General features: G+C 33.4%; 1 protein-coding gene across 1 annotated transcript; it reads left to right on the plus strand.

The window, feature by feature from the left end:
- Nucleotides 1–4072: 4072 nt before the first annotated feature.
- Nucleotides 4073–7227, plus strand: LOC116143613 ((-)-germacrene D synthase-like). Its single transcript, XM_031429074.1, is given in 8 exon segments — nt 4073–4201; nt 4964–5081; nt 5084–5236; nt 5359–5731; nt 5818–6036; nt 6126–6264; nt 6383–6631; nt 6889–7227. Coding segments are annotated over 8 exon segments (1671 nt in total). The 3' UTR covers nt 7180–7227.
- Nucleotides 7228–18177: the final 10950 nt, after the last annotated feature.

Here is an 18177-nt window from a genome sequence, read left to right on the forward strand (position 1 = left end):
TAAACATACCCATCATTTATCCTCCCACCCAAAGATATATTACCAATTTATTCGAACAACCAAACATATTTTCTAAACATTCTCATAGTCTTCAAGGTGATCTATCTTTCCGTTACTATAGCATCCCCCTATAATAAAACATTATTATATGATTCAAACGCTACAAAAGGGCTAGTGCGGAAGAAAATTATACATGAATTCTATCAACATTTATTAAACAATAAGAATAGAATCTAGTCATAATCAAAACACATAGATTATAGAATATAGAATCAATAATGAAAGGTTATGGACAAACCTATTGTACCATGATTCTGATTCTTGAATTCCTTATAGAAGAGCGACAGTTTTCTAGAAGCGATAGAAAGCATAGGTTTTCCTTTCCAATAACACATCTGAATAGACTTACAATATTTAAGTTGTTTTGATGCGTTTGAAAAGGGAACCTAGCCAATTTTATGTTGGTTAATTGGGTCCCATAAGGCTCAAGCCCACACTAGTTGTCTACAGATTATTATAATGAGTGTATTGGGCAATCTTGGAACGATCCATAAAGTCCATCTGCATACTTATTCGAACTACACATTTACCCGATTTTAAATAAAACAAATTATAATTAATATTAGCCACAATCAAAAAAATTTCTAACAATGTGATCCATTCATCAGATCTATCATCTGTGTACAATATCACAAATGAACATGTAAGTTATTTTGTCAACTTATGAACCTAGAGTGGCATCTCTGAATCTGTATGATCACCTTACCTTTGTCTTAGCACATCATTTTTATTTGAACTTCCATATGACCACCCATGTTTAGTGACCACCTGTAAGGTGACCACTTCCCTTATGTTGGTTATCTGCATATCGGGTGAGCACCTCTGAGTTAGAGTGATCACTCGTATCTGGCAGTTTTTCTGAGTTACACGTATTGAGCTTCTAGAATGCATGAGCTATTTTATTCTTTGTTATGATATTTTGTAGTCCTTTACACCCATCAAATTTATTTTCAATGTGCTGAAAGTTGTTATTTTCTTTGATAGTGCATCTTGATATTGGATTTAACTTTTATAAAGGTAATTCAATAGGGATGCTTGCTATCTTCCAGCATGGCTGACTGTTTTCTATATAAATCCCCTCCTTTGCACTTTTTCGAGCCTGATATCTCTCTGAAAAGTATACAGAATATTCTCTGATTATTTACTTTGTTGTTTGTCAAGTTTCTATGCTTAGGTAAAGCTTTAAAATATCTCCTTCAAAGTACCTAGAATGCATCCCTGCTCACTATGAGATAGAAGTGTGTTGAACTTCCTCCACTGAAGTGTGTCTTCTTTTTGGTCCTTGAGAGAAGTTCAGCACTAACCATACTGGTTATATGTCTTGTAAGCTCATTGGATTGACGTTTTTAAGCAAAGGTAGAGATTGAAACGTTGCCAAAACACATTGCAAAGCAGGGGTATTATGGCAATTGAGGCTTAATCTCTAACTTTGTAATTGAACTGTAAAGTAAACCTAGTAGATTGACTTCATTCTGGACTTGTCCCATGATATAGGTATTTTGCGAACCATGTAAAAATCTTTGTGTGTTACTTGATGTTTATGTTTTGCTTTATGTTTACATTTAATGGACTCTTAAAATCAACAAGGTAACATTTCTGCTTAAGTTTTAAATCACTTGGTAATTTAAAAACTTTTAACATCAGACATCTCATTTTCACAAGGAGTAATAGAGTTATATATAAATGTTAATTAATAATAAAAATTAAATGTGATAATAGTGATAATAAAGAACTATATCTCGTTAGTTTGTTTTAAAGAATTTATCATCCACTAGATATGAAACTTCACTCTTTGTTTTATACCATAATAATTCTTGATAAAAGAATTCTGTAGATATTATTTGTCAGGAAACGAATAAATGGTTTAGATTTTATAAAATAAATGAAATAATCAAGAACATCGTGTTAAGAAAGATCTCACGGTTTATCATTTCTGAGTAAAAAAAAAAAAATTCGTTTGATTACCAAATTGGACTTTGTTAAATCTTCCAAACATCGTACTGGGAGAGTAAGTGAACATCATAAACTGTTGACAAATAGCATACCAAAGTAAAAATATTGTTGATGTTATTTGTAATTTTATAATTTTAAATTTAATTAAATATATTTACCAAAAATATAATGAGGTAAAAAATGTTTTCTAGATGAAAACGATGGAACAATAAATGTGGTCTTGTATTTCGGATCCCTCTTTTATTTCTTTGTTAATAGAGAATATTAAAAGCAATATTGTTTTGTATTTTCTAAATGCAAAATGAAATGGACAACGAAAGAGTTATTCACAATTTCACTTGTATATTTTATTTTATTTTAAATTTTTTATTCCTTAAACTTTACAATTTGAATAAATTTATATATGTTAAAAATATTTGTTATCTATATATAAAACTTTTAGCTTTTTTATATTTGTTTGTGTTGATCAATTGGGTTACAGCTTACACTTAAATATATAATTTATAAAGCTATACCCAATTAAGTTCAAAGTCATTTGTCAATTTCGGTCTATGATTTTAACAGGTGATTTAATAGATGGTTATCATTATCATTATTATTAATTTAATACAACATTAGTAACTTGTACACCATGAGATATTCCAAATTGGATTAAACATGCACCAAGTACAAAATAGTTTTTTCTTTCTTTTAATAGGGAATTAATTATTTGACATGTGAGACTATAATAATTAAAATCATCCTATCAATCACAAATTAATAATTGTTTTATGCCCATGAGGGATTTTAAATAAAAGACTTTTTGGTAGTTATTATTTGTTAAGAAAAAAAGAGAGGAGTCTAGACTAATAAATGAAATAATAACAAATATTGTGTCAAGAAAGATCTTCGCATTTTTTGTAAGCATCAAAGATAAATTATTTATTAACAAAATATTGTGTTAAAAATGATCTTCACAGTCTTTGTAAGCATCATGTATTTTTTATTGATAGCATACTAACAAAGAATACTTAAAACAATATTTTTTATTTTCTAAATGCAAAATGAAATGAACACAGGAAGAGTTTTTCACATTTACAAAAATTTGAAAACACAAAAACTTTGGCTTTGTAGAAATGGCATACAAAATAATTGTAAATATATATTATATGATTCTTAATTTTTTGAGCCTTCAATATCCCAGGAATCTTCAAGTTACATTAATCCATCTATCTTCAACTATTGAAGAATGAGTCATTCTCAAATATTGAATAGAACTTTTTTTTTTTTTTCCTAAAAATAGAAAATTAAGAAAAGAATACCAAGTGGCTTAAAAATATAAATAGAACTCAAAGTCTCAAAAACATGATTGTAAGATTTGATTTATCTTTTAAATATTAGAGTATACGTTTCAGAAAAGTACATAGATTTTTTTTTTTTTAAAGTTCAACCTACAAAAACAATTAATTGATAGATTATAAAAATGGAATATACCTAGTTAAGGAACAAATAGTAAAAAGACCTATGTAGTCCATATTTTATATTAATTATTACTTAATGAAAGTGAAGAATTTTAATGGAGTTCTTGTTGTGCTATCTTACTCAAAATTTGTTGACCAAATGATTAGTTTCTAAATAAATATTTGATCTCTTTTGACAGATGTTTAGAAAAGTATTTAAAGACGTTATATGTGTTTATTTATATCATTTAAAGATGTCTCTCTCATACTTGCATAAATTTTTCACTAGCAGCATATATGTTTTATGTTAAACAATCTAAATAAGTGAAATAAACCTGAGCACGAACAAATAGGCAACGAAGTTTAAGCAAGATATAAATCAGAACACATCCTTTTTGACATAGTTTTAAGAACATATAAGAACATATCATATGTACATAATAGTCAAAAAAAAAAAAAAAAAAAAAAAAAAAAAGAGAAAAGGAGTTAAATGAGCTGGAAAAAGAAAACATGCTATAAGAACTAATTACACTATGTATATCTGGATATAATACATGAGCCTGAGACCATTCTTATACTCAAATCTTATTTTGTTGTTTTTTCTTAAACAGAAATTCGTAATGTCTCTTCAAGTTTCAGCAGTGCCAACTTCAATCAAAGTTGCTAAGCAAGATACAAATCGGCGCTCAGCAAATTTTCATCCTAGCATTTGGGGGGATCATTTCCTCTCTTATGCTAGTAACTCTGTGGTAAAATAGTGCTTATTGATTTCGTCTAATTTAATTTGAACTTGTTTGAGACAGTTTCATTACAAAGTTTTTAATACGTGTTAATACTAAGTCATACTAGGACCAGTGATGGTCCTCTTTACCATATATAGCCAACCCCTGTTCAAATATATAGGTGCATGCCAATTACCATTTGCCATATATAATATTTAAAAACATTAATTAATGCTTTTATATATAGTTTCTTTCTCCTATATTGTATCTGTATCTTTTTTTTTTTTTTTTTTTAATTTGATTTTCTTATTAGATAATCTTAGTAAATAGGTACATCGAAGTTGATAAACAATAAAATTACTACTTAGCAGGAGTCTAAATTTATTCTCCTAGTTATATATATAACTAAGTTATACTCCGATTTTTACTTAAGCAAAATATCTTCAATACGTACACACATATCTATTGATACAATATTCATATAGTAGACGGATGTCTTAGAAATTTATCGTGAGTTAAACAAAAAAAGCTACCATAGTCATGGTTTGGTTTCTAATTAACATGAAGCAGACAAATTCTTGAAATGTTTATTTAATTTTTTGTCTCTGCATAGCTCCGTCAATGCGTAAACCCTTGTACAAAAAAGGTACCAATTAAGTGCTATAATATTCATTAAAAAAAATAAAAATTACTGTTTCAAAAATACTCCCAATTTTATATATATATACAAAATCCCACACATTAATTACTAATGGCGCGCGTTTCTTCTTCGATTTCCTTATTTATAAGGAAGCTGCTGATCAGAAAAAGCTACATGATCTAAGGGAAGAAATTAAGAGAATCCTAAAGGCTAATGTTAACAAGCCGACAGAGAAACTTGACTTGGTTGACAGAATCCAGAGGTTAGGCGTTCCTACCATTTTCAAACTGACATTGATCAAATCTTAGAGAAAGCCTACGAGGCTCATCAAGACAGTGGTCTGAAAGATGAGAATGATGACTTGTATTCCATCTCTCTTGAATTTCGATTACTGAGACAACATGGTTATAACATATCCTGCAGTATTTGTTCTTACTTTTCTCCTTGTTCCTTTGTTCTTTTAAATTAATTACGAATTTACCACTTATATTATTTAATTACATGTTTAAATTTGATGCTAATCATGCAATGGGTGGCGAAGCAGATGTCTTCAACAAGTTGAAGGACAGCAATGGGAACTTTAAGAAATCTCTTGTGAAAGACATTCGAGGAATGTTAAGCTTATATGAAGCTACACATCTCAGGGTGCATGGTGAAAGTATACTGGATGAGGCGCTTGCTTTCACCACCGCTTATCTTGAACCAGTAGCGACCCAATTCAGCTCTCCACTTGGAGCACAAGTTAATAATGCCTTAAATCGACCTCTTCGCAAAAGCTTACCAAGGCTAGGGGCAAGATACTACATGCCTATCTATCAAGACGATCATTTGCACGATGAAATTCTATTAAAATTTGCAAAATTAGATTTTAATATGTCACAGAAAGTTCACCAGAAGGAACTCAGTGATATCACAAGGTATGAATAATGAATTCGGATTATTGTAAGGATTTTTAAGCGTTGCTTATTTAAATGGCTTCTGACTATTAATGTTATTTAATTAGGTGGTGGAAAACTTTATATGTTGAGAATAATCTACCTTTTGTAAGAGACAGAGTGGTAGAGCTATACTTTTGGATAGTAGGAGTGTATTTTGAGCCTGATTATGGGCTGGCTAGGAGGTTTCTAACCAAAGTGATCGCCATGTGTTCCATTATTGATGACATCTATGATGCATATGGTACAATTGAAGAACTTGAACTTTTCACCACTGCAATTGAGAGGTTTGTTCCTGTATTTCCTCAATTTTTACCATGTCATATCAGTAACTCATTAGTTATATATCATTTATCATTTTAGTTTAATTTTTCAGATGGGATATCAATGCTATGGAACCACTGCCAGAGTATATGAAAATTGTTTACAGGGCTCTCCTTGATGTTTATGATGAAATTGAGAAAGATATGGTCTACCAAGGAAAATTGTACCGCCTTGATTATGCAAGAGAAGCGGTAAATTTCATTTAAGTTTATTAAAATAGTGCAAAAGCAATTGAAGCATGTAAGATTCCTGTCAATAATTTATAATTGCAATACTAATTGAGATTATTATTTTATGTTTTATCATCAGATGAAGATATTGGTGAGGAATTATAACATTGAAGCTAGATGGTGCGACCAAAACTATGTACCAACAATGGAAGAGTACTTTTCTGTTGCATTACCTAGCTGTGGCTACTTAACATTAGCAGCCACATCATTTGTGGGTATGGGAGATATAGTAACTAAAGAATCGTTTGAATGGGTACTCAGCAACCCTAAAATCGTTAAGGCCTCATCAATAATTAACAGACTCATGGATGACACAGTTGGTCACAAGGTACTGCTTGGAATTAATTATTTTATTCATAATCTTCATCCGAGCCCAATTCAGATTAGAGACTTCTTTCTTCAGTTATATATTATTTATTTTGTGTAGGATGAGCAAGAGAGAGAACATGTTGCCTCAGCAGTTGAATGCTACAAGTCGGTCACAAGGTACTGCTTGGAATTAATTATTTTATTCATAATCTTCATCCGAGCCCAATTCAGATTAGAGACTTCTTTCTTCAGTTATATATTATTTATTTTGTGTAGGATGAGCAAGAGAGAGAACATGTTGCCTCAGCAGTTGAATGCTACATGAAGCAGCATGGTACTTCAGAGGAAGAGGTAGTTAAATTATTTGGCGAACAAGTTAAGAATGCTTGGAAAGATATAAATGAGGAATTTATTAAACCAACTGCTGTTCCAATGCCTCTGCTTGAACGGGTTCTTAATCTTGCTCGCGTAATGGATCTACTATACAAGGAAGCTGATTTCTACACCAATTCTCATTTGATGAAGGACCATGTTGCCTCATTGCTTAGGGACCCTGTACAGCTCTGAAGATTAGTCCAGAGCTGAATAGTACTCCATTTGGTCCACCCCAATTTCACAGGGGATAAATATTATATGGTTTTTAATGGAAACAAATAAATAATTTCCCCAATAATTTGGTCCACTCCAATTTCATAGGGGACAAATAATGTATATATATGGTTTTTAATGAAAACAAATAAATAATTTTCCTTTTTATCACCAGGGTGTCCGGACTAGTTTACGTGCATCTCGACTAATCTTCGGAATCCATTGAACACTCTATAAGCCTTGTGGATTAAAGTGTCAGAATTCAGAACTTAAGGGCTTAGAAAATATTTATCTAAGCAAAAACAAAAAACGCTATCGTTTTGTATTTCTCTCTTAAAGAGAACGAATGTCTGTATTTTCACTTTACTTTTTCTCTTCACACTCTCTTAGCTACTGCCTTACTTAAGTAGCAAACCCTTACTGTATTCATTCATTCAATCAAATACACAACTTGAAGCTTTAATTTCTTTTTAGTTTTTTTCTCTCAATTTACGATTTCCACTTGCTTTTACGATTTCCACTTGGTATCAGAGCCTACGACTAACGTCAATGGCAAACATCTCAAGCTCAAATCAGTCTGGCACAAGTCTTGAAAAAATGATTCTCAACTCTTCCAACTCAATCAGCTCAGCGTTTCCATTAAGTCTTCAAGTCATTACTCCGAAGCTGACCAGAGACAACTACTGCGACAATTATCGATTCTGGAAGTCGCAAGTCTTGTCTGCGGTTGGAGCTCACGATCTTGAAGATCACCTCACAGGTCTTGTCCCTTGCCCTCAACCTTTAATTACTGTAGATCTTGAATCGTTGAATGAGTTAGGAGAAACTAGATCAAAGGAGAAAGTTAACCCTAGCTATATTTCTTGGAAAAGAACTGACAAATTTCTAGTGACTTGGCTATTAGCATCGATCTCAAAATGTATGTTTGCTTCTGTGTCAAAATGTCAGTCATCTACATCAATTTGGCTAACCCTAGAAAGTGAGTTTTTAAATGACTTTAAATCCAAAGCACTTCACCTAAAAACCTTACTCCAAACCACTCAAAAAGGAAACCTAAGCATTAGTGATTATGTTAAAAAGATGAAAGGAATAGCCCAAAGTTTATCAGCTAGTGGCCAAATGATATCTGATGAAGATTTATTGCAATTTATTTTAGATGGACTAGGCCCTGAATTTGATGCAGTGATAGTTAATCTTACTTCAAGAATTGAGTCCAAGTTCGACTCAGTAACCTTACAAGAAGCACAATATTTGCTTCAGAAGTACGAAATGAGAATAGAGAAGTTCAATTCTGCAGATTTTCTCAATAGCTCTGTCAATAGTTCTGTCAATATGGCTGCTATAAGTACTCCAGGGTCTCACACATCCACAACTATACCAATGATGTCTACTGGTACTTTTCCTGTGGTACATAATTTTCCCTCTGTCCAAACTACTGCTAGTTCACAAATGTATAACCAATATCCTGCTCATGTTAGCTATTCAGTTCCTCATGTAAATGCTTTAAGTGATCAGTTTAATGCATCAGCCAATATTGGGCAGTATGGAGTTCCTATGCAAAATTATAAACCGCCTAGCATTCCTTCTTTTGGTAGAGGCAGAGGAAGGGGAAATCCTAAAGGTAAACCCATTTGTCAAGTTTGTAACAAAATGGGTCACACTGTTGTGCAGTGTTATCATCGGTATAATTCCACCTACAATGGAAACCCTCCACATTTTAGGAGTACAAACTATGGCAGTAATCAAGTTGGTATCGGTTCTTCACCATCAAACCAAAAAATTCATTATCTTGCCTATGGTCCTAACATGCCTTACCATGGAAATCAAAACCATGAAAACAGTGGTGGTTATCAACAATAGCAATATGCCTCACACTTTACCCAACAACAGCCTACATCAACCATTATTCGCCCACCTTCAAACTTTAACTTACCTAGCCAAAAAACACATACCTCATACAACTTACCTGATCAACACACACACAGTCAGCAAACACATTCCTCAATTCCCAATCAGCCAAAACTACATTCAGCTCCCAGTCAAGCTTATTTTGTTGTTCCCTATTCCCTGCCGAATAACATGTCTCCTACTTTACCTACTCATATCACATCAACTTCTACCTAAGATCTGGCCTGGTATATGGATTCTGGAGCAACAGATCATGTTACTTCAGACCTAAACCAATTAAATGCAAGTAGGAGCTATGATGGAATATAACAACTTCAGGTTAGTAGTGGTGAGTTTCTTAACATCTCTCATGTTGGTTTTTCCCTTTTACCTAGTACATTGCAATCTAAATCCTTATATTTGAAAAATGTGTTGTGTGTTCCTCGCATTACAAAAAATTTACTTAGCATTTCAAAATTTACCAAGGATAATAATGTTGTGGTTGAATTTTCTGCTGAATGTTGTGTGGTTAAGGACAAGGTTACCAATCAAGTGCTACTGCAGGGAGATCTTAAAGCTAGGTTGTATCAATTAAATTTTCCATCTGCCCTATCTTCACTGTCTCCACCAGTCAATACCTCCTTAGTCTGCTCCAAGTCTCCAACTCAAGTGACATATAATAAGTCCACTAATGCAAAGAGTATATTAGATAGTTTAGGTTCTGTTGAAGTTTCTTCCAAAAGTAGCACACATAGTTTAAATTCTGTTGAAGTTTCTCCCAAAAACAACACCATCACTAAATTTTCCAACTGTGTACAGTCAAAACTTAGTTCTAGTCAGCCCTTTTCTATTACATATGTTGAGAATAAAGATGAATCTCATGTACTGATTTCACGTCTAATAATTGTACTTCTTTGTTGAATAATAAGAATACAATTCAATGCCATTCTGTTCCCTTACATTCTACTACTTTGTGTACTGATTTTGATTCTTTGCGTTCTTTACATGTTGCTCAACTACATGCTAATATTTTGAATGATACAGCTTCTAATAATTCTAAGACAGATGCACTACATTCTTATTCACTTGCTGATACTTTACATTCTCTTGACAATACTGATAATTCATCTACTGATTTGTTGCATTCTAAGCCTTTATAACAATCTGATTCAATACATGATAGCTTACAAATAGATACATTACACTCTCAGTTGCATGACTTTAGTGCACCATGTTCAGTTGCCCTAGTATCTGCATCTAGTAAAACCAGTAACACTGCTTTAGTCTAGTATAAAAGAGTTGGCCACCCTCATGTTGAGGTGTTTCACAAAATCATGGATCAACTTCCCAAATCAACCTTAACCTTTCAGAACTCCTGCATATCATCTACATTGCCTTTTTGTGATGCTTGTCATTTAGGTAAAATGCATAGGAATAATTTTCCCCTCTCTCACTCAAGAGCCACTTCTCCCTTAGAACTTGTGCATAGTGATGTTTGGGGACCAGCCCCTATAATGTCTTTTGAAGGATTCTGATATTATGTTGCATTTATAGATGACTTTAGTAGGTTTACTTGGCTTTTTCCTTTAAGGACTAAAGGTGAAGTTAGGTCTACCTTTATTAGATTTCATCACTTAGTTGAGAGGCAATTCAACACCAAACTTAAGTGTCTACACTCTGATCAAGGAGGAGAATATAAAAGACTTATTTCTTATCTAACCAGTTGTGGAATTCAGTTTAGACACTCTTGTGCCTATGTGCATCAACAAAATGGTAGGAGTGAGAGAAAGCATAAACATGTAGTGGAAACTGGACTAACTTTGCTTGCACATGCTTCTATGCCTTTACAATTTTGGTGGAATGCATTTGATACAGCAATATTTTTAATTAACAGAATGCCTTCTTTTGTTCTGAAGTTTTTTTCCCCCTATCAAATTTTATTTCATAATTCTCCTCTTTATTCTACCTTGAAAGTGTTTGGTTGCACTTGCTATCCTTATTTAAGAGATTACCACCAGCATAAGTTCAATTTTCATTCAGAAAAGTGTGTTTTCTTAGGATATAGCTTGGTTCATAAAGGGTACAAATGTTTAAGTTCTAGTGGTAAAGTTTATATTACACCAAATGTCAAGTTCAATGAGCTGGAATTTCCTTTTGCTCATAAATTTAATCTATCAACCTCCACTCCCAACACGTTAGTAGAGTCTCATATTGTCACACCTATAATTAGCTTTCCTTTTAAGTCTGTTAAAATCTCAAGTTCTAATGATATAACTTCTGCTGATGGATCTCTGCCTGCAACTGAATCTTATGGTCCTTCCAATTCCTGCTCCGCAGATGTTCAGCATGATTCAACCTCAGCAGTTAAATCCTCTTCTCCCATCTCTGATGCATCTCTTGCCTTAAAATCACCTTCTTTACAGCCCTTCCTTGAAACAGATCATTTTCCTTGTTCAAACTCTCCCTCTAAGTCATCAAACTCACTTGACAATTGTCCTTTAGTTATGGATTTTACTTCCTACTCTACCTTACCTCTGCACAACTCCACAAGTAATCATTTTTCTTCCCACTGCCAATCTGAAACAGTTGCTGATCCATCACAATCTACTGCCGCCCAATATCCATTAGTCAGTCATAATATCCATCCAATGACAACAAGAACCAAATCCCAAAGTTTCCTCCACCAAAATTTGGCTTAATATCTTCCTCTACCTCTGCTGTTGTTCCTGAACCATGCTCTGTTAAAGGGCATTACAAAGTCTTGAATGGCAAGAAGCAATGAACAATGAATTTACAGCCTTACTTAAGAACAAAACCTGGTCCTTAGTGCCTCTTGCTAGTGATATGAACATTGTAGGCAATAAATGGGTTTTTAGAGTTAAGTATAATCAAGACGGATCTCTACAAAAGTACAAGGCTAGGTTGGTTGCTAAAGGGTTTCAGCAGACTCCAGGGCTTGATTATTTTGAAACATTCAGCCCCATTATTAAACCTTCCACCATTAGGATAGTTGTTACATTGGCTATCACAAATGGGTGGGATATTCAGCAAATAGACATCAATAATGCTTTTCTGAATGGAACTCTAAATAAAATTGTATTCATGCGACAACCTGAAGGTTTTGAGCATCCTGAGTATCCTGGTTTTGTCTGTAAGTTAGAAAAGGCCTTGTATGGTCTTAAACAAGCACCTAGGGCTTGGTTTGATAAGTTAAAGCAAGCTTTACTGGGTAAAGGTTTTCGGAATTTAGTGGCAGATTCCAACTTGTTTATTTTTCAAGAAGGTGATCAAAAGACATATCTTCTTATCTATGTCGATGATATCTTGATAACTGGAGGGAATACAACTTTTATCCACACTTTGATCAAAGATCTTAATACTTAATTCTCACTTAAAACACTTAGATCAGTCCACTATTTTCTTGGTATAGAAGCTATTAAAACTAATCAGGGTATGCATCTTAAACAAACAAAATATATTCTTGACTTGCTGATGAAAACAAGAATGACAGATGCACACCCTTGTCCTACACCACTAGCAGTAGGTACCAAGCTGTTTGCAGGGGACAGTGAATGCTTTAAGGATCCAACTTTGTATAGAAGTACAGTGGGAGCATTGCAATATCTCACACTCACCAGACCTAATATCAGCTTCATAGTTAATAAATTAAGTCAATACTTGCAAGCTCCTACTAAAATACAATGGCAAGCATGCAAATGGGTTCTTCGATATCTCAAAGGAACTCAGAATCATGGCCTTTAGTTTAGACCAGCAACTTCCTTGGACATTGAGTGTTATGCTGATGCGGATTGGGGCAGCAATCTTGATTATAGAAGGTCTACTAGTGGATATTGTATCTTCTTAGGTCCCAATCTGATTCAATGGAGCTCTAAGAAACAAAAGGTAGTTGCTTTGTCCTCTACCGAGGCTGAATATAGGGCACTAGCTCACACAGCAACTGAAGGTGCATGGTTGAAGAATATTTTTTCAAAATTAGGCCTGATTTTTCCTCAGGCACCAGTCATATGGTGTGACAACCTTAGTGCAGGGGCCTTGGCTGCCAATCCTGTATTTCATGCCATAACCAAGCATATTGAGATTGATGCGCACTACATAAGAGATCAAGTCTTGGCTAAGCATTTGTTGGTCCAATACGTTCCTACAAAGTTACAAATTGCTGATATATTAACAAAGGCACTATCTACAGTTCAGTTTCAAGAATTGAAGGAAAAACTTACTGTAATTCAGTTACCCTATTCCAGCTAAATACCCTACTGTATTTTCTTCTACTGTAGTGTCTATTGAAATCAGTGGTCTGCTGGAATGTTTCTAAATGCAATCTGGAATTTCTAGAATTTTGTGTTTGATGAAGTCTGCAGTGATTGCTGAAGTTTTTGTGTGGCTAATGAATCAGTTTGGATGGTTTTGTGGAATCTGATTTGCTGTAATGATTGTTGCAGTTTGTGTGAATTTTTTGAAATCTGCAGATGTGACACAATAGTTGATGAATCAGTTTGGATGGTTGGTTTTGTGGAATCTGATTTGCTATAATGATTGTTGCAGTTTGTGTGAATTTTGTGAAATCTACAGATGAGACACAATGGTTGATGAAGTGTGCAATGAATTCTGAAAGTTTGTGTGTGGTTTTTTTTTTTTTTTTTTTTTTTTTTTTTTTTTGGCGCTGAAGATTGTGGTCTTTATTGTGCAGTGACCATTGGATGTTAATTCTGGTGTCGAGGCTTTACTCAGATGCAGTCTTGATTCAGTTGTATTGACTACTGAATGATGAGTTCTGGTGTAGTCTTACATGTGACTTTTACTGATGTTCTGTTGTAATGTTCTGATGCAGTCTTGGGTTCAGTTGCAGTGGACATTGGATGTTGAATTTCATTGATTACTGCTGAATGAAGTTTTGGTGAAGACTTGCTAAAATTTTTTGTTTTGGTTCATTGATTACTGCTGACTGCAATTTTTAGGGAAGACTTGCTGAAGTTTTTGTTTTTGGATTCATTGATTACTGCTGACTACAGTTTTTAGTGAAGACCTGCTACAGTTTTTGTTGTGGTTCATTGATTACTGCTGACTGCAGTTTTTAGTGAAGACTAGCTGAAGTTTTTTGCTTTGGATTCATTGATTACTGCTGACTGCAGTTTTTTAGTGAAGACCTGCTAAAGTTTTTGTTTTGGTTCATTGATTACTGCTGAATGAAGTTTTGGTGAAGATTTGCTGAAGTTTTTTTTTTGGTGAAGACTTGCTAAAGTTTTTTGTTTTGGTTCATTGATTACTGCTGAATGAAGTTTTGCTGAGTGGGCATATGGATGAAAATGCTAGGATCTGGAAAACTGGACAAGGGAGTTAGATTTGAGTGGGCATGTGGATTAAAGTGTCAGAATTCATAACTTAAGGGCTTAGAAAATATTTAGCTAAGCAAAAACAAAAAACGGTGTCGTTTTGTATTTCTCTCTTAAAGAGAACGAATGTCTGTATTTTCACTTTACTTTTTCTCTTCACACTCTCTTAGCTACTGCCTTACTTAAGTAGCAAACCCTTATTGTATTCATTCATTCAATCAAATACACAACTTGAAGCTTTAATTTCTTTTTAGTTTTTTTCTCTCAATTTACGATTTCCACTTGCTTTTATGATTTCCACTAGCCTAATGTTTCAGATAAGCCACAAATTAAATTTGAGATAGATGACCTTGAAGTTCGAATCCAAAAAATCAATGAAATGAGCAAACTTTCTTGACCGTCAAGCAAATCCTTTGAGGTTCCAATAGTTATCATTAATAAGCCCCTTAGGATCTTTCATGACTACTCAGCTGCAAAAAAAAAGTGAACCTTTTCGCACGTTTGGCTGAAAAAAAATATAAGAGAAAACAGATCAGAAATTGCCCAATAGGGAGTTCTTTTAATTCCAGGACCATCAACAATAAATCAGTCCACTCCTAGACAACAACAAAATATTTTATCCTTAACATTATTCCCACTCACGAGATTCTAGAGAGTGAGTGGACATGAATATCTTAGCTTAATCTAAATTGTAATGCATAAATAACGAGATACTATTACGTAAGATTTACTCGTCAAGGTATTCATCTTGTATAAGCTGCCAAATTTCACATATTAATTAGAAAACAATGTTACACCTAATTATACTATTTTAGGTCCCATAATTTTTTGTATTTGCTTCACATGTTATGTCAAAGTACATTCATTATGTGGACCTGTGGATAGAGTCATATAGACAAACTATAAAGCAAGAGAGAGAACTAATAAATGTGTGGTTAATTCTCTTTCTCTCTTTCATGATTTGTTAAGATAAAACCACTATTTAATACGATTTCTCACAAATAGATTACGAGAAAAGTCAGAAAGTAACCATGTGTCTAGTCCTGAGAATCACTTTTGAGATCCAATCGCTATCTCTTCTAAGTTATAAGGACTTAATTAATAATGTTAAGATTCAAGTTGGTATATAGGAGGAAGCTTAGTTAGTTAGAAATCTGTTATGCTGAGCGGTAATTAGTTGAAGTAGTTAGAGGTAGTTAGTTGACAGTTATAAGCTTATTTCTTTGTATATAAACAGCAATGTAACAGACTCTTTTTAATCAATCAAAATTCTCTCTTTTTCACGTTACTTGCCCCCAAATTAACATGGTATCAGAGCACTAACTCCAAGGCTTGAAAATTCTGAAAATTCACAGAAAACTTCACTCTGTTCATCAATAATTTTCCAAACTGTTTATCAGTTTCTTCTACACTGTTTTTCTGTTTAATCAGCTTTGTCAGCTTCTTCTCATCTAGATCTGTTTAATCAGCTTCGTCAGCTTCTTCTCCTCTTGATTTTGTTTACTAGAAATTTCTTCTCTGATCTTATTTTCCCTGATCAAGAAGTTATCATCTTCATTCTTCCAAAATGGCAGCTATTAGTGCAGATGGAGAAATGCTGTCTTCTACGAATAATGGAAATGATCAATCAAGTTCATCAATCGTGTTCAATCATCAACTTTACCTACATCCTTCTAATACTCCAGGTGCCGTTCTTGTCTCTTTTCAATTGATTGGTGTAGATAATTACTCGTTATGGAGTAGATCTATGAGAATTTCACTATTAGCCAAAAATAAGATTGGATTTATTGATGGAACTTGCACAAAGGATAGTTTTCCAGTTAGCTTGCACAATCAATGGGATAGATGTAATGCTATAGTTCTCTCCTGGATCATGAATTCAGTTACTAAAGAACTTTTAAGTGGCATCGTTTATGCATCCAGTGCACATTTGGTATGGAAAGATTTAAAAGAAAGATTTGATAAAGTGAATGGATCTAGAGTCTTCCAGTTGCATAGAGAAATTGTCACCTTAGTACAAGGAACTTCGTCCATTTTCACTTATTTCTCTAAACTAAGAATGTTATGGGATGAATACTCGTCTATTGTCCAACTTCCTTCATATGAGTGTTCTATGTCAAAGATGTACTATAATGACTCTCTTTCTAGCTAGTATACTCGCAAAATAATAGTAAAAACTCATTAAATACATATAAGAAAAGTATATAAACGAGTATAAAAGTATGGGCCCATATTTAATTTTCTTTATACACAAAACTTTACATAATACAAATAAGTCTCAAAATGTTAGCTTGACAGTTTTGCCCAACCCTTTCCGCTGCGTGATGATCCAAATGACCGCATTTCACCTGTTACCTGTAAAAACATTGTAAACAATGGGGTGAGCACTAATTGCTCAATAAGTAAACCCGCTATGTTACCCTTCTCTTTCCTTTGCTTAAATTCTGAATTTCTTTCCTTATTTCACATTTCCCCATTCTTCTTTATTCTTTCTCTACTCTTACTCTGTTTTTCTCTCTGTTCTTTCTCTTTTCTTTCTCTATTCTAATTTCTCACTACTCAGATAATGGGCATGATATTATGCATAAGTAAAATGCAAATGCACAATTGTGTAAAAGGTGCATTTTCTTTTCTGTTTATCTTTCTTCCCGGTTCCTATTCTGTTTTTCTTTCTTTCTTTTCCGTGCTTCTTTCTTTCTCTTCTTCCTTTTCTTTCTATTCTTTCTTATTCTTTCTCATTCTTTTCTTTTCTTTTCTTTTCTTATTCTTATTCTTTTGCCAATCGGACTCGGTTGAGGCATGGATTTGGAACCTTGGTCGTGTGAGTGTATTCTTCTTTCTTGGGTACAGCCCTCATCCACATGCACTTTTATGGACTATACTAATTCTTCTTTCTTCTTCTTAGGCCGCTCACTAAAGGCAGCGTGCATGTGGGGAAAATTCTTCTTGTCACTCACGGTTCCCCATCGCAGCAACCTTTTCTTCTTTTTATCTTTTTACACTTCTTTAACTAAAATTCAGATTTGGAACTTTTTAATATTCTCATTTCTTTCTATTTAATCTTTGACATTCTTTAGTGTTTTTTTTTTTCATGCTCTTATGAATATGCATGCATGTAGATAGTTTCATGCTTATACTTCTTTCTAAATTCACATGTTTAAATGCAATTATGCAATATGGAATACAAACATGTCATTCTCTACCATCTACAATCTCATCTCAATATAACACATACTCATACTCAAACAAACACTTCTCTTTAGCATTTCATCAAACAACTTAGGTGCATAAAGGAACCCTAATTTGGCTACATTTCTATCTCTTTTCTAAGAGACCAAAAAGTGGGAATTAAACCCTCCATATTCAACACCAAATCTGCCCAAAATATACACTCCAAAATTTCCACTCCAATCCTTCCAAATTTCATCCAAACATTCATCAAACATATAATACATCAACACAACTTCTCATGGATAATTTATAATCATCATTCAACACCAAATCCATCAACAATTCTACATATCACATATGTGTATATATGAAAGAAATTCTCTACACAACATAACTTAAATCATACTTGGGGTAGGATTTACTTACCTTATACAAGAGCAATCCAATACTTTAAAAACCTTCTTGGATCCAACTCCCTTTCTCTTAAATCCTATAAGCATAAATCATCAAAATTCAACACTTTAAAAATTGAAACTCACTTCTTAGTGCAAGGATCTTACCTAAAGAT

This window comes from Pistacia vera, unplaced genomic scaffold, assembly GCF_008641045.1.
Source record: "Pistacia vera cultivar Batoury unplaced genomic scaffold, PisVer_v2 Contig430, whole genome shotgun sequence".
Classification (NCBI taxonomy): domain Eukaryota; kingdom Viridiplantae; phylum Streptophyta; class Magnoliopsida; order Sapindales; family Anacardiaceae; genus Pistacia; species Pistacia vera.